This window comes from Cryptomeria japonica, chromosome 3, assembly GCF_030272615.1.
Source record: "Cryptomeria japonica chromosome 3, Sugi_1.0, whole genome shotgun sequence".
NCBI classification, from domain to species: Eukaryota; Viridiplantae; Streptophyta; class Pinopsida; order Cupressales; family Cupressaceae; genus Cryptomeria; species Cryptomeria japonica.
In genome coordinates this window covers 960,974,042-960,996,358 of record NC_081407.1, presented here as the reverse complement: position 1 = coordinate 960,996,358, position 22,317 = coordinate 960,974,042, and the positions used below count along the sequence as shown (strand labels likewise).

The 22,317-nt window shown below is 37.2% G+C and overlaps 1 protein-coding gene across 1 annotated transcript; it reads right to left on the bottom strand.

The window, feature by feature from the left end:
- Window positions 1-1,924: 1,924 nt before the first annotated feature.
- LOC131035552 (probable galacturonosyltransferase 13) lies at window positions 1,925-21,890 on the bottom strand. Its single transcript, XM_057967266.2, has 6 exons — window positions 21,137-21,890; window positions 19,949-20,004; window positions 19,634-19,789; window positions 3,241-3,828; window positions 2,781-3,083; window positions 1,925-2,644 (listed from the first exon to the last, which is right to left on the bottom strand). The coding sequence occupies exons 1-6, from the start codon at window positions 21,348-21,350 to the stop codon at window positions 2,360-2,362; spliced, it is 1,602 nt and encodes a 533-aa protein (XP_057823249.2). The 5' UTR covers window positions 21,351-21,890; the 3' UTR covers window positions 1,925-2,359.
- Window positions 21,891-22,317: the final 427 nt, after the last annotated feature.

The following is a 22,317-nucleotide window of genomic DNA, read 5'->3' as shown; positions in this document are numbered from 1 at the left end:
GGGAAAGTAATCGGGGGCATTTTTGTGCTAATGTTTGGGTTTGTAATTGGAAGGGCATTTTGTATGCAGCCCTGTTTTTATAAACAATAGAGCAAAGGGTCGTTTGTATGGGTTTGTTTATGGGTGGGCCTCTAGTGAACAATGTGCAAGGCCTCCATTAAAACTGCTGAAATTTTTCAGTTATTAATACAATGACATTGCCTATTACCTATCAAAAAAAAATTGAATTTAAAATTATTATAAGGGATAATTTCCACATGTCAAATTATGATATTGTTATCAATATCCAATCACCCAGCTTCTAAGTCAAACGCATTGACCTTTATTTCATGAGGTGGCTCTCAAAAAAACCCTTTAAATTATTTTCCAACAATTATTAATTATATAGTGACAAATTTCACATACCATGCCTTATCACCCACTTACCATAAATGAAATTTTTTACCATATTTATCTTTGACTTTTATAATAATTTTATAAAATTAGAATTTATACATATTAATATATACAGTAACTTATGACTGGTAAGTTGTTTTGTTTGTATACCAAAATGGTTCACGATGGTGACCTCCCTAATTTTAATATATTTTTAATTAAATAAAAATAAAATATAGAAAAAAAACAAATTCCCAAAACTAGAGCTTTCACATAAATGACATATATGTCAAGTCCCTGGCCAGTTAACAAATCACAGCACCGTCTGAGAAAAAACCTAAATATGATGGGGTTCTGCGGATCAAAATATGCTTGTTTCGGTCCTTCACCTGGCACAACTATCCTAGATATCAGGGTATCTAATCGCACCCAACAGGTCTTTTAGAATAGGCACTTCATCTAATCCCTTTAAGGTCACACCTCCAGATAACGTCTTTCACGCCAAGATCAAGTGAAATTTTATGATTTAAAGCGATCAGTAATTTGGGTTTGGAAATAATCACTTCTATCGTACTTGGAATCCACATATATCATACGGAAAAGTGTTTTGTCATGTCAAAATGTTAATGATAAAAAGGTAATAGGTACTTGGCTCTCAAATTTTGATCAGTAATGGAGTGAATACGAGCAATTATGGAGTGTGATTGTTGACTGTTAAAAAAGTTTTAACAGTTTTCTCTAGCAGTACAATTTATTACATGGATTATGGAACTATCGTGCTTTTGATTCAAATTCTGATCAATATCAGAAACTTATAAATTTCAGAATCTTTTCAAATTCTGAAACATGAGACTCATGGTGGAAAATATGATAAGATTAATGCATATCGTCAAGCCCATGTCATATTCTCCATATATGTATCTAGTCAGCAGGAATTGCAGATATATGTACTGATGCACAATCCTAACCTCTGAACCCAAGATTCAATAATATGGCGTGTATGTACTGGAGAGAGAGTGTGTGTGTGTTCTCGTATGCATGAAGCATAATAATACACATTCAGCAGGTTTGATGCTAGGGCTAACAACTATGGAAGGAAGAAACATTTTCCCTCTCGAGCATCTCAAGAGTTAAATCTTTGTACCTTTCCTTGAGTAAAGCTGTTGATTTGTTCCACGTCTTCGCACTGACTCTTGAATTTTGGTTTTATTTATACCATTTAGATTTCATATCCATTATGTTCTGTTCTAATATATACAAGATCATTGTGGCAATTCAGATCCTGTAAGCAGTCTTGACCTTTGATTGTAGCATTCCCTTGCCTTAAAAGGCTCATGCCTGGCAGAATCCCAACCTTTAGTCTTTCTGATATGCAGGTGCAAGCTGACAACTTCTATGAATACCTGAATATCAGAGTACAGAAATTTGATATATGTATGGCTAAGAAGCTATCATTGCATTCCTTTTATCTCCATTTTAACAAGATAAAATTATTCGTGTAAACATTGTAGGAGAACTGTTTTCCCAAGTTACATTTGTTTGCTATGTATATGTATGTTGACACATACAAATTAATCTTACCAATGATTAAGCATTTGACAACTACAAAGGAATTCGTTTTTGTTGAGAAGATAGCTCTCGCAACCTTCCTCAAATATTTCACTTAAGCGTGTTGCCTTTTTATAAATGAATAGAATCTTGAATGGAATTGCATGGCAATTGTTTCAAGAGGATCCTATCTTATCACAAATAGCAGATTTGAACCATTAGGATCACATATTCCCATTTTTGGGACAGTAGAAAGAACAATAGCGGCAATGACAACAAAAAAGGCTCATGTAATACTGAGCCTTAGTGCCATCTGCCTGTCAGGCAAAAATGCAGGCAAACTTAGCTGGAATTTTGCCTAGAACCCGCTTGCTTACAGTGCAAAAGAATGAATGGGTTGGGATTGGAATGGAAATGAACTGCCAAATGTTGAAAATTAGGACTCCATGATATGACATTTTTTTAAAAACTCATTAGAGTAATTTATATGTTTTGTCCAAAACGGTCTTAGCTCAGGGAAGGCAATATCCAACCACGGTTTTGCCTGCCCATTATAGTGGATCACAGCAGCATTACGAATATTTATGGGATTTGATTCAGATTGGTATCCCAATCCTAACATATGCCAAGAAGGATCAATAGGCTGAACATGGCCGTTAAATGCAATCAATGCAGGTGGAAGAGTTCCCAACCGCCAGAGAGTCAGATTGGAGTTTATGTTCTGCACAAATGCCATGCGCATCCTTAGCAAGTGCTCAATGTGCAACTTCAGATGTTAATTATGATGAAAATAAAATAAAACAAAAAGTTTAATTTGAAAAATTGCGAATTGTGTAAAGACAGTTAAGGTGACTTGCCTGTTTAAGCCAATAGTGATACGTTTCTCTGATGTTTGTCTTTCTCCATGCTTGTAAATCAAAGATGTTCATCCCATATGCCCACGCACATTGCTCTGGATCAAAATTATTCGCTATAAGGGGATGAGAGAAATTGAAATAAGTTCTGAAGTGCTTGGACATGACCCAGTGATCATCGCCTCTGCATGTTTCAACTGCTCCATTGACCTTTCCTTTAAGACCAATATCCCACAGGGGAGACAAATCATGTTGAACAACAACATCATCATCCAGAAAAACCACTTTGTGAAGGTTTGGGAAAAGCTGTTAAAAGATAAGTTGATGGAAATGTTACATTCTATATCATCCTCTACCATACATAATGCTTCTGGTAAAAAACTCTGAAGTCTAGTCATCTCATAGTTAGGAAAAAAAGAAATCCCTTTTGCATATTCTAATCAATTTTCAAGATAGTGTTTACCTCTGGAAGATATATGCGCAAGTGGTTCATTATTGATATGTATTTGGGACTTCGAGCTTGGAGTTTTGAAGCTACAATTCTTGGAGATTCATTCAAGTTTGTCCCAATAACATGGTCTCCATGGTAATACCTTCGGATTTCCATGTGACTCTCCAGGGCTTCTAAGACAGGCACATTATCTTTTGTCAACCAGTCGAATTGATGTACTCCTTTAACCTCAACAATTGCAGGTGGAAGAGGATGTAAAGCAAACCATGAATGCATTGCAGCATATGTCTTTTTATCTGTTATGACATGAAAGACAATCTTTTCTGGCTTCAAAGAAGCTCTTATAGCTGAGCCAACTACCACCGAAGCTGCAAGGACATTATCAGTGGCCAGAACAAAGTGATGGTACGAGTTATCTGTAAGGTGAGGGACTAATTCAGGAGGTGGCAACTGTCTACGAGCATGGGCGTTAGAGGAATACTCATCCGCTAACTGAAGAGAGAGGCAATGCATCCCTTTTGGAATGCCACTTGATGCGAAATGCCTATACACATATTCTTGTAGTTTTGATGAACGAGTTTGTTTCTCCAAGTGCTCAACCTGAAAAGTGCAAACTCCATTTAGCAACTTGGCCATTGTCAACCATAGAACCATTTAAAGGAATATACAATGCCACATATAGATAAAGTATCTTTGCAAGTAAAATTTAACTGTGAAAAACTTCAACAGGAATGTAAACTTTTAAAGCATGATGTACAACTGGATTGCCTGTGAACAACAGTAACATGTAAGCATATGAAAAAGCACAAGTACCATAGAGTGAATGCTAGACAGATGTTTGCTTTGGAATTTCCCAAGTTCAATGTCTATAGGTAATTGTCTTTCCAAAATGCCATATTAAAATGATGTCAAACAAAGAATTCCACATTAAAATCTAATATATTGTATTCTGCTAATAAGTATAGTTTGCACTGCCATTTTGAGTTTCTTGTCAATATTAGGACTCGGATAAATAAAAGAAACCAGCAAGACAATACAATATAATAAATAAGAATAGTGTCCCCATTATTCATTATTTTGATGCTAGATGTTATGATTCAAACTTCAGTCAAAAAATTAGTTTAGGATCACGGCATAAACTGATCTACATAATTGTTTTGTCCAAGAATTCAACAGAGTTAAGTCTGTCAAAGATCAAGTGAACCATTGGAAAGCTACATGCATAACAAATACCAGTGCACACCTTTAATTTATCGCTTTGCACGCCATAGAATGATTAATAAGCGTTTTGACAATTGCTGTCATCATTCAGACCAGAGATAAGTGCAGCAACAAAGAACATAAATAAATTAAGAAACAATCACAAATAACATGCTAATAAAATAAGATAAAGATGACATCAGTCCCCTTATGGGATTTCAAGCATAATATATTGTTCATTTTTCAATCTTTTTATTTCTTTACATATTCTTACAGTATAATATAGTTTTATTAGAATGCTATTTTTTAGTATTTTTCAAATCCACATATCTTAGACTTTGTACCAATAAAATACCAACCTACATTATTTTTTGCAAAACTTGTTTCTTGTATCGTTCTTCCATTCTTCTATCATCTTCATCTTGTGATCCGTTACACTTTACAATTTTAAATTTTTATGTAGCCGTTCTTTGGCTCTTGTGCTTTCCGTCCTAATTGTTCCTATATTATTTTTCGTTTATTTTCAATATTTCTATCAGTTGCATTAATTGTAATTGTTTATTATTTCCATAAATATTTGTATAACTTGTTTTCAATGTAGGCAAAGGTATTTTTTTATTTATTCTTAATAATTTATTTTCTTTTTATATACTTTGCTAAAATATTTTTATAATCATCATTATCTCTTAACTTACCATTCTCTACTGATGCATTATAATAACAATTACAAAGAATTTTCTTATTACACAATTTTATATCTTAATTATAGTTAGCATTTACAAGTCCCCAAACTTATCAATCTTCATTCATTTCTTTTCAAAAAAAATTGTTCCTTGGAAGTTTGTGTCTATACGCTCCTCCCTAGGTCTTGTTTTCCATGTGCGAGTTTGCCTCTCCTTTTAAAGACCTAGTTCTGCAATCTCTCATATTATTAGCTTATATCCTGATGATGAAGCATGAAGTGTGATCCGAAAAGTTGATTAAAAAAAATTCAACACAATTTTATGCCAGAAACATCATAGCACAATTTTATTTACTGTGGAAGTATGTCTCTTCAGTAGTAGGATTAACAAGGTTATCTAGCCAATCCAGTTATACCATATCAGTGGCCAGTCCAGTTCATTTAGATGCTATATGTGTATCTCAGTTTCCAAAATATGTATATCTCTGTACGTGTATGCTGGTTCCGTTAACCAGCTTTGATCTTTTGAAGCTATTAAAATTTCTTCGATGTGGCTTATATCATACTTGATATCAATGGCTTCATGATGAAATGTTTTCAAATGTCTTGATTCTTGATATCATTTTCATAATTCTTTGAAATAGTTTTAAATGCCCACAATTACGTTAGACTTCAAGTCAAAAACTTGTCTTAAATAAATGCATAGGAAAGCCAAGAATGTCAAGGATCATCCATATTGTAATCTGGATGAATGGAAGGTGCCCAGCCTTGTCTAACAGAAGAACCTACGCAGATGGAAAGGCCAATTTTTTTTATTTGCTCGGTGGAAATTTTGTCCAATCTTTTTGTTCAGAAATTAGACAGAAGGAAGCATATTGACAGAAACAATGGCATTGACAGGGCGCAATTGGGCTCATTGGAGCCAACAGGGTCAGGTCAGTCTTAGGCAAACAAAATTGTTATTTTGACCATGAAGCTGGATTTGGACAAATAGAGACTACAATTTAGATGGGTCTGATGGGATATCTTCCAAGGTTTTTGGAACTGTCAAAAAACATGATAAGTTCTCTTTAGCACCATGTCTGCATTATTAGTTGTCATGGTAGAGAGTAAGGACAAGCACTTCTCCAGGATGGTCGATTAGGTACTGTAATGTCCCCTTTCGGGATTACCTTATACTTTTATTTTGCCCTAAATTCACAAGTCCAAATGAGACGTTGAATGTAATATGGTTAGAGATATAGTTCTCACCCAAGAATAAGATAGATAAGACTGTTTGGAAACCTGCAATCAAGTTAGATAACATTGAAGATATTATTTTGTGAGATGTATTCTATTTATAGAGTTAAAGAGAACATATAGCAAATCTAAACTAATTTGTGGGATTCAACTATTCAGGGATTTGAGATAAGAAGATATGATAAGGTGCCCTAAAATATCCCCTACCCTAGGCTCAAGAGCAGAAACTCTGTCCCCCTTTGCCTCATGTGGTCCTTACCCATTCTCATGAGGTGGCGTACCTAGCTAGGTCTGTATGCTGTTCCCCTCTATCATGCCATCCTTCTGTCCTCTTATGATTGAGGATCCCCTCTAGTTCACTTCAACAATTGATCAATATAGAGTTCATAGGGGAGACTGCAATAGGGTGCCCTTAAAATGACCCTCAACCCTAGGCCCAAGAGCGGAAACTCTGTCCCCCTTGGCCTCATGTGGTCCTTAACCATTCTCATTGGGTGGCGTACCTAGTGAGGGATCCATAACCCCTCCCCCTCCTTGCACTCCCTTCCTTACCTTATCATGATCAATTATTGCAAGTAGAGTATCATATACTATTAAATGCATAGATGCATAGATGCTTGGATATATATATCTATTGTAATAATAATTCATGCATTTATCAGATTTATCCATTTATCCACATATAATTGTTACAAATTTAATACACATCTATATATACTTAAACAATTATCTCTACATACCACAAGGAAGAGATATGTTAGTTATTCAGATTGGTCTGCTGCCAATGAGTGCTTCTGCTGTTGTTCGATGGTCTTCTACAATCCACGTCCTCTTATTCTTATATCCCTTTCTATCGCTGGGAGGTTGTGTCTTTTTGGGCGGATATCCCTTCTTGAAGGGTGGTGTCTCTTCCTAGTATAACCGCTGCTTAACCACAACCGTTTCAAAAATTCAATCTTCCCTTAACGAGGTTTCTTATACTTAACAAATAATTGATTACCAAGCGTGGAGATCGCTGTTATAAGGAGAAGATGAGCAAACCATATAATATTATTCCATTCCTTTGACCAGTTGTAATGATGCAGATTTTTACGATTTTGAAATTGTGAGTCTTACATACTGTAAGACAATTTCAACAATTGGTTTGCTGTTCACCACATATCAGATCAGAGCATGACAGGTACGTTGTTTGGATAATCAATCATTCATATGGATGAAGGGATTGTAAACTAGCATTGTATATTACAGGAGGAAAAACTGAGTTTAACTAAGTTATATCATAAGCCAGACTGCATATTGTATTCATTTGAATCCTTGTAATTAAAAGATTTGTAGCTCATTGCAGATTTTTTTCTTGCATTATGTTATTTTTCAATGCTTAGTTTTCTGTCATTCATGAATTCTCTGGTCTTGTTGCCACAAAAATCTAGGTTAAAATAATTGCCCAAATCAAATGCAAATACAAATATTGGCCAGTTTCTATCCAATTATTGTCTTGCAGAGTTGTAATTGGTAATATTACTATGGATACATTTATGTTGACAGTTGAACATGTCTAAGCCTCTCCTTTCAAATTATTTATACTTGAATATGTAGTCTGTGCTCGTGAAGGTGTCGGCTTTTATTCCTGCCTCCAACATAGTCCCAATACCATAACACTTGTGCAAGTTTGGCAGGAATGCTTTTATGGAAAAATGGGATCAATATAAATGCATTAAGTATCAACAGTATATCATCTAGTCATGTAACTTGAAAAAGGGAAATGCAGAAAGCAAATGTTGCAAACTGTGCCTACAACATTGAGCTTCACTTTCTATCAGACACAAGATGTGAAGCACCTCCGATTGGTTACCAACACAATTGAAACACAATATACTTTCTAAGCTAAGGGAAGATAGCAATTTGGATTAGATTTAGATCTCTCAATAATCCAAACAGATAAGAATCAATTTTACTCAATATACTCTTGAATTAGGTTAGAAGGTAATGGTCCATGAGATGACAGATCTCATGGACATGTGGGATAAATATACTAAGGACAATGATCCTCATTCCCCTGCTCAATCAACTACCTGAGGAAAGTTGTTTTTGTTCATTTGGTCTTCATGAACATGGGATTGTTTTTGCATTTTTCAAGAATAGATCTCTCAATAATCCAAACAGATAAGAATCAATTTTACTCAATATATTCTTGAATTAGATTGGAAGGTAACAGCCCATGAGGTGACAGGTCTCAGGACATGTGGGATAAATATAATATAAGGAGAATAATCCTCATTCTCCTGTTCAATCAACTACCTGAGTAAAGTTGTTTTTGTTCATTTAGTCTTCATGGACAGGGATTGTTTTTGCATTTTTCAAGAAGACATCATTGCTTTGTATTCTTGATCATGGATTTTTAGTTACTATTCTGGTTATTGGCCACATGCCTTCTATGCAGTTCTAACCTGTCTCATCTCTTGAGCTGTGTCTTTTTCTGCCTACCAATTTTCTTTAAAATGTGCTGTACCATGTTCTATCATTGATAAAATTATAAAACATTTTACATAGGGATTAACAGGACCAAAAACTTAAAAAGTACATCCATGAGCAAGCTTATTACTTTCATATGAGAGAGTGGTGACCCAGGAATATGCCCGTTGTTATATTGCTTTCTGAGTTACTTATGGCAACCAACACTTTCTTAATTATAACTACAGTTACCAGGATGGTCTAGATTTGAACCAAGTTTAAAGGGGTGGCCTAAGAATATACCTATTGTTATGAAGTCCCCAAGTTTATAACGACAAACAAAAATTTATAATCATAACCATAGACACTAGGATTGGTCAGATCTGGACCTAAATTCACTAGTATAATCTGTTAAGCCTACTGACAGTCAAAGCATGTGTTGTGACCATTTCACACATCGCCCCATTGCAAATAGGGACCCCCTCTTTTTGCTCGTTTTTCGCTCGCTTTTCGCTTCGCTTTTAGGGTTTTGTTAGTCAGTCAATTGTCTGGATTTAGGGTCAAGCCTTGGGGTTTTAATTACCGTCTTTTTAGGCCAGAATCCAGTCAGTTTTGAGAGCTTTTGAGCTTCTTTTGTAAGAATGCAAATTTTGAATGCAATGATTTCGCCAAAATGGTCTATTTTCAATTGGAATTTTGAGTGCAGAGCTTAAATTTGTCTAAGTGTTGATGATGAAATGTGATTTTTGTCCAATTGAGTAATTTTTGACCAAATTTTGAGTTTTTTGATTTTGATCCCGGGCATGGGGAATGATTTGTTTTCGCCTTGCGAAGAGATTAAATGTGCAAAATCATGATATTTTGGCCTGTAGGAGCAAAATCGCTCCTGTCCCTCAGTGAAGGACCGGAGCTCGTTTTCAAATATCTTACCGTCCCTGCAGAGTCAAGATGAATTTCGAATTGCAAGTGATAAAGAATGGCGTGATCTTTCCGTTGAATATAAATTGAAGAATTTCACGAACACGGAAGTGCCTCCAGGAAGCAAAATCGCTCCTGTCCCTCAGTGAAGGACCGGAGCTACAAATCAAATATTGCTTTGTCCTTGCAGGATTTTGACGACTTAACAATTTGAAGATGTCCAAGGAGATATGTTTTATCAAATGAATATAACTTGAAGTGTCGACATGAAGGAGAGTGGTCCAGAATGCCAAAATCGCTCCTGTCCCTCAGGAAGGGACCAAGGCGAAGTACATTGTAGCTCCCGTCCCTCTCCCAGGGACCAGAGCGATATTCTTCATAGGGCATGTTCTGGACGAAAATCAAGCAAGTTATAAGTTTGAAGGCAAGAAACAGGGTGAAATGAACTCATTGAAGATAAATTGAAGATTACCAAATGTCAACAAAAGACCTAAATGCCTAAGTTCGCTCTTGTCCCTCTCCAAGGGACCAGAGCGATTTTTGTCTAAGACAAATTTCTTGCTAAGTTACAATCAAACCCAAGGCATGGATGAATGGAATGGAATCTTACGAATCCGTTGAAGATAATTTTAGAGGTTAGCAATGTGATGTGGAGCCTACAAGAGCAAGATCGCTCCTGTCCCTCTCCAAGGGACCAGGGCGATATAATGGTTATATTACCGTTCCTCCAAGTTCAGGACACTCCAAGGCGAAGAACAAGGTGGTGAGGACATTTTAAGACATCTCCATCAAGCACAAAGTTACAAAGGTCGCCAAGTTAAAGAATTTGCATCAAGACACCTAATTCGCTCCTGTCCCTCAGGAAGGGACCAGAGCGAAATTTGCATAAAGGCATAGATTTCGAAAGATTAACAAGCATCAAGTGATTAAGGAAGATCAAGGGATCACGTTTTACCCAATGAGGACAATTGCAAGTTGGAGAACGCGAGCATGAACCCAAAGACTTGAAGTTCGCTCCTGTCCCTCAGGAAGGGACCAGAGCGATGTTTATTATATTGGCCAAATCCCTCAAAAATCACGTAAGGTCAAGGTTTTGCAAGGTCGTATGAGGTCCAAGGCATGATTAGAAGGTGATATACAAAGACTTCAAACGTTAAAAGATCCTCAAATTGAACACAGAAGCTATATCGCTCCTGTCCCTCTCCAAGGGACCAGGGCGATTTGCTTGGGATTCTTCATTTTCCTTCAAGTTCATGCCAAGTCAGGGTTTTTCGGGATCACACAAGGTATAAGGTGTCTTTTGAAGATGATATGCAAGAGTTTTGAACGTCAAAGTGTTACCAATTTGTGCAAGGAACTCATATCGCTCCTGTCCTTTGGACAAGGACCAAGGCGATTTCATTAAAACACTCGTGATCCTTTAAATGCATGTCAAGGCAAAGTGCACGTGAGATCAAGGACGTCCTTCAAGAGGCAATGAACGAAGAATCAAGGTTGAAAGATCACACATTTTGGCTAGAGCTTCCAGATCGCTCCTGTCCCTCTCCAAGGGACAAGGGCGATAATCTTTCTAAAGTCTAAATGCCTTGTAAAAATCAAGTGGAACAAGCATGGAATGAACAAACAATGTTATTATTCGCCCTACAATGAAGATTAGAGATTAAAGATGTCAGGTCAAGGAGAAATTATGAGGATCGCTCCTGTCCCTCTCCAAGGGACCGGGGCGATATTTGCCAAAACACATGTTATCCTTTAAAGATCACGTTAAAATAAAGTTGTACAAGGTTTGAAACGTCTTCTAAAAGGTGATGAAGGAGGAGTTGATATCAAAAATGGAGAATTTCAAGTGAAAATATTTGGATCGCTCCTGTCCCTCTCCAAGGGACCAGGGCGATAATACATCCAAAGGCACTCATGCACACATGCAAGTCGATCTAGTTCGAAGGACCTAGCGAAAATGGTAAATCCAACGTGGGGATGGAGACCTTGGACGTAAAAATTGCAAGAATCAAGACAAAAGTGATGGATCGCTCCTGTCCCTCAGTCAGGGACCAGGGCGATAAGGTTAGTATTTTCCATCTTCAAAAAATTTGGCGCTCAAGCAAACATTTTTTTTAATTTATTTTAAATGCTAAGATCGATAAGTTTGAAAATCCTATTAAATTAGCATTTAAATATTGCGCTTAACATTTATTAATTATTTTGCCTTTAAAAAATCGAATTTGATAATTTAAAAACAAAGGCATTTAATTAATTATTAATTAAATAATAAAAAATCAAAAAGAGCGCTTCGGCCTTTATTATTTATTTAAAAATCATTTAAATTGCTTTATTTCACAAAAATCGGCCTTGGGGTGAATGGTGAGGTCAGCGCTATAAAGGGAGAGGTGAAAATCATTATTTTCACATTATCATTTTTTCATCTCATATGCGATCAAAAGGGAAGTGCGAAATTGTGTTTGAAAGTGCGATTTGGAGTTTACAAAGCTAGGTGGTGCGAACTACTATCCAAAGTGGTGCGAGTCCAAGTTTCCATTTGAAGCGAATTGTCAAAGGCATTGAAGAACACGTCAAAAAAACTGGAAGGGTGGCGAACTTGATAAGAAGAACGTTGGCTTGAGGAGATTACGTTGAGGCCACATAACGTCAATTTTGCCTAGGCGAATCCTTTTTATTTTGCATTCTAGAGTTAGTTCTCGATTTGAGGTATGGCGATTTGGTTTTATTGTTTTATTCGTTAATCGTCATAGTCTAAATTTTGAAATTTTGAATTTTGAATTCCTAGGTCAATCGTTTTATTTTAGGAAATGATAACTCAAAGACTTATCATGATGTTTCCTAAAAAATCTTCTCTCTAATCTGTGTTATTTATTGCAATATCTAGCTTCTCATTATGAAATGTTGTGTAGGTATGGCAACCCCAAAGGCGGGAGCATCCACCAGTCGTTCAGCTCTCATGAAAGAAGATCAAAAGACCAAAGAAGTGGAGACTAAGATCGTGTCCAAGTGGAGCAACATTGGAGATACAAACTTAGGCAACTTCAGCACGAAGAAGTTTCGAGAGGTCCCTTACATTGGCAAGCCATAACCTGTCGCCCGGAGAATAATCGAGAGTGGCATCATTAAGGCGGCCGGCTTTCCTCCAGCTGTTCAGTGCCACGAGTTGATGATCGAGTGTGCTCGTCACTATGATCCACAGTCCAGAACGATCGTGTCCAAAGAGGGAAACACTTTGGCGTACCTTTCAAAGGAAGCTATAAGTGAAGCTTTCCATCTTCCAGAGCACAGGGACATGATATACAAGAGCATAGAAGGAGCCAGATCAATGTACGAAGATGATCCAGATGCTTGTCTAAGCATTATCAATAAGAACTGGCTACTTAAGAGCCGTCCCCATCTGAGCAAGGTCCCGAACACACCGCACAGGATTGATTTCCAGGAGGAGTACAGAGATTTAATTACCATGCTCAACCGAGTTACAGGGGCCCCTCATGCCTTCTATTTTGAGAAGTGGATGTTTTACTTCATCCAGGTGATTGTTCAAGGGAAGGGTACGATACATTGGGCTAGGATGATTAGCCATTGCTTGGACGTACAGTTGAGGAGACTCAAGGCTACTAAGTCCTTCCACATGAGTTCATATGTCATCTACGCCTTGATTAGGAGTGTTGAGTACGCAGGACTACCTCACAGAGGAGTGATTGGAAGAGGACCCGGCGAGGTCAGAGCTTGTGATTCCTATGCCTACTTGCATCATCCGCCAGGGAGCAACTATAAGTTGGTTAATGATACTTTCACGATGAACATCACCAGGACGTTGCAAGGTGGAATTCACAACAGGTTATCTCAGGATACACAAGAATTCATAAGGAGGTACGGTGCTTGGTTCATTCAGTTTCCCAAGTTCACTTATATTAGAGTGCATGGATGTCCTTTACCTCCATACATGTTGCCGAGATATCCGACAGACAGAATTGTGTTACTTGAAGTAACAAGACAGTTGGCAGCATATGTGAAGGCATTGAGACACAGACATCAGAATGGAGTTCCAGTACCTATCATTTTGGGTAACTCAGTTGAGGTATGTCCTAATGCTTTAGCCAAGGATGACGCAGAGAAGGAGTTAGCCTTGTATTCTTTTTCATCTTTTGCTTTGAGAGAAAGCTTTGATCCACATGGACATTTAGAGGAGACAGTCGGTAGAAGGTTTAGGCATGAGTACCAAATAGAAGATTTTATGATGAATCTCTTAGATGATCTTGAAGTGAAACGGAAAATGCATTCTAGATTGCCTTTGGATTTCATCAGGAAATGCAGGATTTATAGAGTGGCCGACCAAGCTCAGGACAGTGGCAGACATATCCAGTCTTCCTATGATCGAGAAAGCAAAACAATAAGGTTGGATTGGAATGAGCCTGAGGTCGTGGATCTAGATACTTTGATGGCTCCAGTTTTGTCTTGTACTCGCAGATGGGTTGACATACAACATCAGAAGTTGAGAGAACAAGGCATAGCTATGACTTTCACTTTGGAAGAGAAACCAGCCGAAGGTGGAGCTAGTGTGAGTGAAGGCAATCTTAATCCTAGAAATTCAGGTGAAGGTAACCTTCGATGTGCCAGTGAGGGCAATATCCATCCAAGAGGTTCGAAGAGGAAAGAGAGACCTGGAAAGAGGGAATCTTCCAAGAAGAAACAAGAGGCTAACAGAGATCGATCATCCGGTACTTCTTCTAGACCTGAGAAGAGAACAATTCAAGTGGAAGAATCCATGGAATCGATGGTACAGAACGATAGGCACGAGGAAGGACAGGCACAGCAAGGGTCACCAAATGGATCTCTCCAAGACTATGAGTTAGATGAAGATAAAGAAGACAATGAAATATCATCTCCTCCCAGACAAGAAGAAATAGTACATAAGGAGATTCAAGTTCAAGAAACAAGATCGATTATCCCAGATTGGTTGAAGGAAAGATTAACCAAGGTGATTGTAGTAGAAGACGAGGACAATGCAATTAATTTAGAGAGCCTTGTTGGACGTTCACACGAAGTAACAGAAAAGAGAAAGGCTACCAAGATGTCCAAGATGATTCGAGATGAGACTGGATCCAGGAAATTGCAGATAGCTACACCGGCAATAGACAAATATGAGGGTGAGATCCTAGCAGAGGAATATGATATACAGACATTTGAGCTAGGACCATCTACAGCAGAGCAGACTTTAGATGATGCCACCGATTCATTTGAGGCATTGAAAGACAAGCTTAGAGAAGAAATGGAGAAGAACAGAAAGCTTGAGAGAGAGGTTGATGCATGGAGGACATATTTCAGTCACATCAATGAACCTTTGGGACGTCAGGATCCAGCTAGATCACCAGTGCAAGCACTTCCACTTCAATCAATCAGTGAGGCAGAAAGATTCAGGAACATGGTCCAACGTACAAGTAATTGGATGGATAGATCTCATACAGTGGCCATAGAATTTGTAACAAGGATGATGAAGATTATTCATCAAGCTATCCAAGTTCTTGAGATAATCCACAATTTGATGATAACAGTAGCTGCATTCGCCCATACCAAGGATGTTATCATTCCTGTCTTGAAGGTAATTAGACACACATCAAGGAAAGTTTTAGCGCAAGAGAAGATCTTGGATGGAGAATCTCACAGTTTGTTTCAGTGGTCAACCTTACTCCATATGAAGAGTGTTTTCTTCGAGGACATCAGTGTTAGATGTGGCCAAGTTGAGGAGGTGATCAATCCGATCCAGGACAGAGTATTTGAGGTACTTCGTACCATTCTTGGCAGAAGGATCGAGGTCGAGACAGATGTGGATATGCAGGAATTAGAGGATAGAATCAAGGTCATCTTTTGCAAGGACGCAAATGTTACAGATGAGCAATATGATCAAATGTTTGCCACCATGCTCCTAATTGAAAGAACAAAGGAACTTGAATCTACTTGGGACGCAGCTCTTCTAGATGCATTCGATCAGGTCATCCACTTGGAAGAGAGTATGAAGAATCTTCCCGAGATTCCAATTGCAGAAATCGAAGGAATCGTGACAAGATTCATTGCATATGCCAAAAAAGAACATTGGAAAGGGAATAAGATTCTAGATGAAAAGTTGTTATAGATGACATGGCATCTTATTTGTCATTGGTTTATGTCTCCTAGATTTTTGTGCCAAATTTAATATTTGGCTATGTATTTAATATTGTTCAGTAAAAAGGAGGCCATTTGTAACAAACCCTAATTAGGGTTTAGGTGTCATGATCTTGACCGTTGATCTACTTTCGATCTGGACCTTTCATTGTAATTGGGGATGCTATTTATACCCCCATTTTTCATTTCATTTGGTAATAGTTAATAGTTAATAGTCAATAGTTGATGTAATAGAGAAGAGAGATTAGAGAGATTAGAAGTTAGAAGCAATTTTATTTTGTAGCAAGATTGAGTTTTGAAGAGAGGAATTCAAGCAATTGTTGTACATGATGACTTGGAAATCAATAAAATATTGAAGTTATGGTGTTTTGTTGCAACTTTCTTGGTTATCTTCATGGTTGTTTAATCTACTTGAATCATGCTCAATCAAAGTAGAGTGTTAATTTGAAGGACATTGTGTGAGACTTGATCTTTGGTAGGATTCGTAATCCAAACCACTAGCTTCTTGCTGATTGTAGGAACGCCTTGCGTGGTCGACTGGAGAATACTTTGAGTCCCTTAATCTTCAATCATTATTGTATCTTGGATATGTACCTTCGTGGTAGTGCCTTTGATCTTTGATGCATTGAATATCATTTTGTTACCTTAGAAGATCGCATCAATTTCAATTGAGTTGTTATCTTATGGCAAAATTGAAGTTGGTTGAATCTTGCCAAGTCTTGTCTACACGAAGTCATTCTTAGGGTTAGATTAGACTAGACCTCTTTCAAACCCTACTCTTTTGTTATTTTTGAATAGTTTCTTAGTTTAGTAAAATCTTGAACTTTCGGAATGCGTAAGACCCCTTGAAGGAAACAGCAAATCACATCATACCGCTAGAAGCTTGTCCACACGTAGAGACCCTACTAACAGAACCTTGGAGTCTTCCTAACTGATCCTTTATGCGAATCTTCAGCAGTTAGAGACTATTTTCTCAAGAGAGGATAAGATGCCTATTGGTATTTTATTCTGTGTATGATGGTGTATAAAATACACGTCAACAGCATGCCCATGGGAATTCTATCAGAAATCCCTTTTCTCAATCTCCATAAACTAGTTTTCTGACAACATCTGTTATGTATGCGACTGTCAAACCAGCTTGGTTTCTGAGACAATTACACACCATTAAATAAATGGAAAATATTTGGATTCACTTAAATATTTTGAATAAAGGTATCCTTTTATCTCCTAAGTTGAACTAAACTTAAAATGAATGTCCTTGAAGTTCATACTATACGCACATAGAAAGTGAATGCTGGGAAGTAGAAGTGAGGTCAGGGATTATAAAAGGGAGTTCCTAGAACGCTTAACTTGCAGCCATTTGGTTGCATAAAGGGTATATTTACTTGGATTTTACAATTAAGATTCTTAAATTAACAAAGGGTCTTTGTGAGTTGCATGAGATTTATCACCCAAAACAACATTATTTAGAGTCTGGATCATTATAATTTTTTAGACTGTATATGTACAAATTGTTTTTCTCAACCATTTTAATTTCCAAATATGGGAACATGGCAACTTGCAAACCTTTCCACCCCATATACCTGCCAAACTCTTTAATCATGATAATTATGATTATGCCAATAGATTTTAGGGTACAACAACATGTTAAAAACTCAAAACTCACAAATATTCTCTCATCTCAATATTTGACAGAGGGTAATCAGAAATCAGAAATCCAAATAAAGAAAGCACTACATATCAGAAACTGGTTGACGATGGAGTCCACACTAGGGTAACCTCTAGAAAGAAAGACAGAAGAAAATTCAAATTCCAACCAAATCTCTTACGAAGCGTATCGTGTGACATCCATTATACCTATGTTTGCAAGAGTGTCGTCTCCAGTAAGAATTGCTAAAAAATCTGATAAAACTATAGTCAGCTACCTTCAAAACTTCAAATTTAATGGTAGATTAGCTTCAAATTGCAATTAATATTCTTCAATAAATCCCAAATTAGGCTTGTGAAGGTATATTACAGGGCAATTTTTACCAAAATAGTAGAATCACTTTAGATTCAGCTTCCATACTTAAAGAGTCAACTCCCGGGCATGCACATCACCAATGCCTGCCCTTGGAGGCCACAATACATGGACATGACAGAGGAATGGCTTCATAATTCAAAGCATCTCAACCAAGAATGACAAAGAACTAGGCATTTGCACTACCAATTATCTTCCTATAGAATTTATCACAGTTATGCTTTGTTTCCAACTATCTAGCATTTCATCATGTAAGCAGCATGCTTATGTTATCAAAGGAGAATGCTGCTACCATCAGTACTGTTGCTGACATCATAAGCAGTCAAACTCCTTTAATTGGCCCATGGTTTATTTTTAAGCTTTAGCCAATAAGTCTTTCTTAGAGGTAAATAGAGGCATTTCGTATATCCTCAAACAACTTTTGACCAGGTCAGCTAATCTCTCTCTAATGCTCATGTATAGCTCTCAAATTTTTATCTAATATTTTTAAAATGCTAGTACCCAATAAATGTGTGTTTATCAATTGTTAAATACATTCAGTTTTAGTCTTGTCAAATCTGAATAGGAACAGATCACCATCTTCATAGAAACCCAGGTATGTTCTCTGTAAGCCTTGATGCAGGATGGGGACCACGGATGGCTCCTTCAACCCAGTTTTGGTTTACAAAAAGGGGCTCATTGTCAGTACAGCATCCACCGACAAGCCTGAAAAAAAAAATTGGCCTTAAAGATCACACTAACATGATCAATGAGGCCAAAGAGGAATTGTGCATGGACAAAAAACATCACCACAACAATTACCATCATGGCATCGCCAGATTCATCTTGATATTGAAGAAGGTACAGGATGACATGGCCCAGCTGCAATTCCCACTCTCAGCCCCTCTTCTATGCTCCCTGTCTTATAAGCTTCTGCAGAACAATCAAAATTTTGAACAAATCTTATCATCTTACTTATTGTAATTGAGTTGTATTGACTCCGGTTCACTACCTTTTCCGTGCTATAGTTATAGACGACTTCTAACATTCGTATATGATCAATCCAATTCTCTTAGTTTTTCATGACAGGTTATTTCAGAAGGGAACATAAGGCAAAAGATAGAGTCGCCAGTCAAACATGACTGATAAGAGAGTTAAGGATGTCAACTGAAATTACATGTAGTTTGAGAAAATTACTTTTCTGCATAAAAACTCTGCAAAAATATTTTAGCATCAAGGTTTCAAAATTTCAGATCACTTAAGTGGGCTGTCTTTGGTATATATATAATTTTGTTCACTTTTCTTTTCTTTTTTTATTAAATTGCTTAGTTTCTGTTCCTGACAATAGAGATTGCAACTAGTGTGATAGAGATTGCAGCTAGTGTGATACTGAAAGAGCTTTAGCCAGAATACTTGAGTGATAAATTGTAATACTATTGTATTTTTTGCCTTTCAAGAGTATAGAATTGATAAGAGCCCAGAAACATAATCCCAAAAGCTCCCAGGTCAGAACAGAACGCTCTTTGATAAAACTAGAAAAAGTATTTTCGATCTTTTTCTATAATTAATGTAGGGTAAGGACAATATACTATTAGACACCGAATACAGTTTTATTCAGTCTTATCTGATCTTACTTGACTTCTTACTTCTGGCATGGTCAACATAGTCTACTTTTCTTAAAAAAATAATTATGTAAAGCTTCTGAGAACAAAAAATATTAAAGGATTAACAAGACCAAAAGCATAAACACATACCAAGGCTTTTGTCTTGAAGGCAAACATCTTGGCATCATACTGATTCATTTTCATATCAGTGATAAGTTCATTGAATGATTCGGGAACTGTTAATCCTTCAGGAAGTTCTTCATTGCTTGCTTGCAGGAGGACTTCATATATATCTTGTGCCATTCTCTGCACCATGCATCACACCCTACATCTTCAGTTTTTAGCGAAAAAAGATGAATCCTCCACCTAAACAAACTACACATACAGCTGTACATTGCAAAGCAAAGCTGCATATTATCAGGTACTTTAATTTTGAGAAGATGGTACAATCTGTTTGGAACTTACTGACGAAGGATCTGCCCTCCGCAAAAGGCTTGGTCCTAATCTCCTGCTAAGACAATCTGACACAGAAACAAAGGCAAGCCATTGTGTTACTATCCAAATTTAGCAGTAAGGAAAGTTTTTCCTTCTAACGTGCAGTTTAAAATCCAAGTCATATCTGTCCCAGTTTTACTCTGATTAACACACAAGTGCCCAAGATATGCCAATGGCACCTTAAAGAAGTAAATATCTGAAAAGGTCCACATTGGGAATGCCAAACACATTTCCAATACAACGAGACAATCAAAGGAGAATAGGAACAAGAAATTAGCAAAAAACTAACCCAAATCCTAAGATAAATTTGGACATGATGCAATGCCTGAAAACCGAAATCTATGTCAACTAGCCCCTCTTGAATTTGGGAAGAATTGGGCAATTGGGTTCATACTGCTATTTGTTCGGTGCTGGTGAGATGGACGCTGTATAACTGATCTCCTACCTGATGTTATATTACAGGGTCTCTTACAACTTGGCGCACCAACGATCTAGAGTTATTTTCACCAAGTCTAGAACGAGCAACAAGTAAAGTCTGGGGCTGACTCATCTCTGGACCATACAAGTGCCGGTCTTGGTTACCTGTTGCTTTGTTTAATTAATATCTGGAAGAAACTGGACTCGATTTAAGTGATCCATATTTACCTATTCTGGAATTATGACAGAGTGGACTGTACAAGGCATCTGCTAGCAAAGCCGTTACACTTTGTGATCTCACTGACACCCACAATATATGCCATAGGAACAGGGCTTTTATGACACTAGGCAGCTCAATCAGGGAAATTCATTGTGCTTCATAATAAAGAGTAAAAGCACACTAAGTGCTAGAAGGAAATAAGATGAAAACGTCTCCACAGACATCGGAAAAGGGCTCTGTCATGTCTGAATCCCCAGATTTTAGCATCTGAATGCAGAGAAATTATAAGTGGGTGCAAGTAAATGAAAGCGTTTCTACGTGATTAAAACGAAATCAAAGTGATTTTCTTAGTGGGTATCAGTCCGCCTAGCCTTCAAAGAGAAATTTATGTGTGTGCAATGAAATCAAACATGTTTCACGTATTGGGCATTAATCAGTCTTAACCTTCAAATAGAGAGAAATTTTTATGTGGGTGCAATGAAATCAAGCATTTTTTCTAATTGGGTATTGATCAGTCTTACCACTGAAGGAGGAACACTTGTTGACCCCTTCCAGTGTAACGAGGGCCGTCAAAATGAAGATAAAAGGCAACAAAAATGCGAGCACAAGCATGGTGTGGAGGAGGGTCCTAAAAGACAAATGACGAGCTGCTCCCTTCGCCTTCATAAAGTCAAGGAAGCCATTGCTGGTGGAAATGGTAATGCTTCTCATACTAGGCGATATGTGGACCTGCATTGTATAGCGACTCCTTTCTTGCCTTTCACCAATGCAAGAACCTCAACCCTATCATGCTCCTTGGCTGCAGTTCAAAACAATACTTCAACACAACACCATAAAGATAGCATTTCACTTTCAGATCTGGCATGATTGCATATTGAAGAAGCCTGCAATAGGAAGGAATCCAGAAATTGTTCAGGACATAACAATGGTGCTGCAATCTGCCAATTGGAAACATGATACTTTCTTCATATCATACAAGCAGAGATTTCTAGATCTGTATCAGAGCCTGTGTCGGTACCCAATTGTTTCAACCATTTTAAGCACTAATCAGTTTTTAAAAACCATCGATCTTCCTACCAATGAGGGCTTTTTAAAGCTTTTCTTTTATCTTTTACCGATCCTCCCCGAAGGCGACCTGCCGGCTTTGAACATGCTTCAGTTATCTTGGCGGATTAAATCATTTGCCCATCCAATATTTCCTGCTCTTTATCCTTTGGTTAATTGTCAATTATTTGTTTTACAAAACCATGGCGAAAGATAAGAGCTGAGCAGTCGCAACTTGTTCTTTTCTTTTTGAACAGACTGCCAAGGGAGCGGCGCACGTGGGGCTAATTAAGTATACGTGAGATTAATACGTAATGACTGTGAATGTAATTGGGTACGTAATTTCTAAGGGGACTAATTATATTTTGTTGTATGTGGACAATTTTTTCAATTTCAGAGGGAAATGGTTTTTTTAAGGAAGCCTTAGAAGGGAATTTTTTTAGATTTTCTCCAAGGTGAGGAGAGAGATTGAAGGAAAAAGTATTGTTTTAAAGATCTATTTTCCTTGATTAAAAAAGCAATATGAGAGGTACAATCACATTTATTAGGTATGTTTATATTGAAAGAAAAATCATTTTTAAAAACATATAAGAAAATATTTTTACTGATTTTGGAAAGTCAATTTTTAGAACTTGATGGAGGAATTTTTTATTTTGTT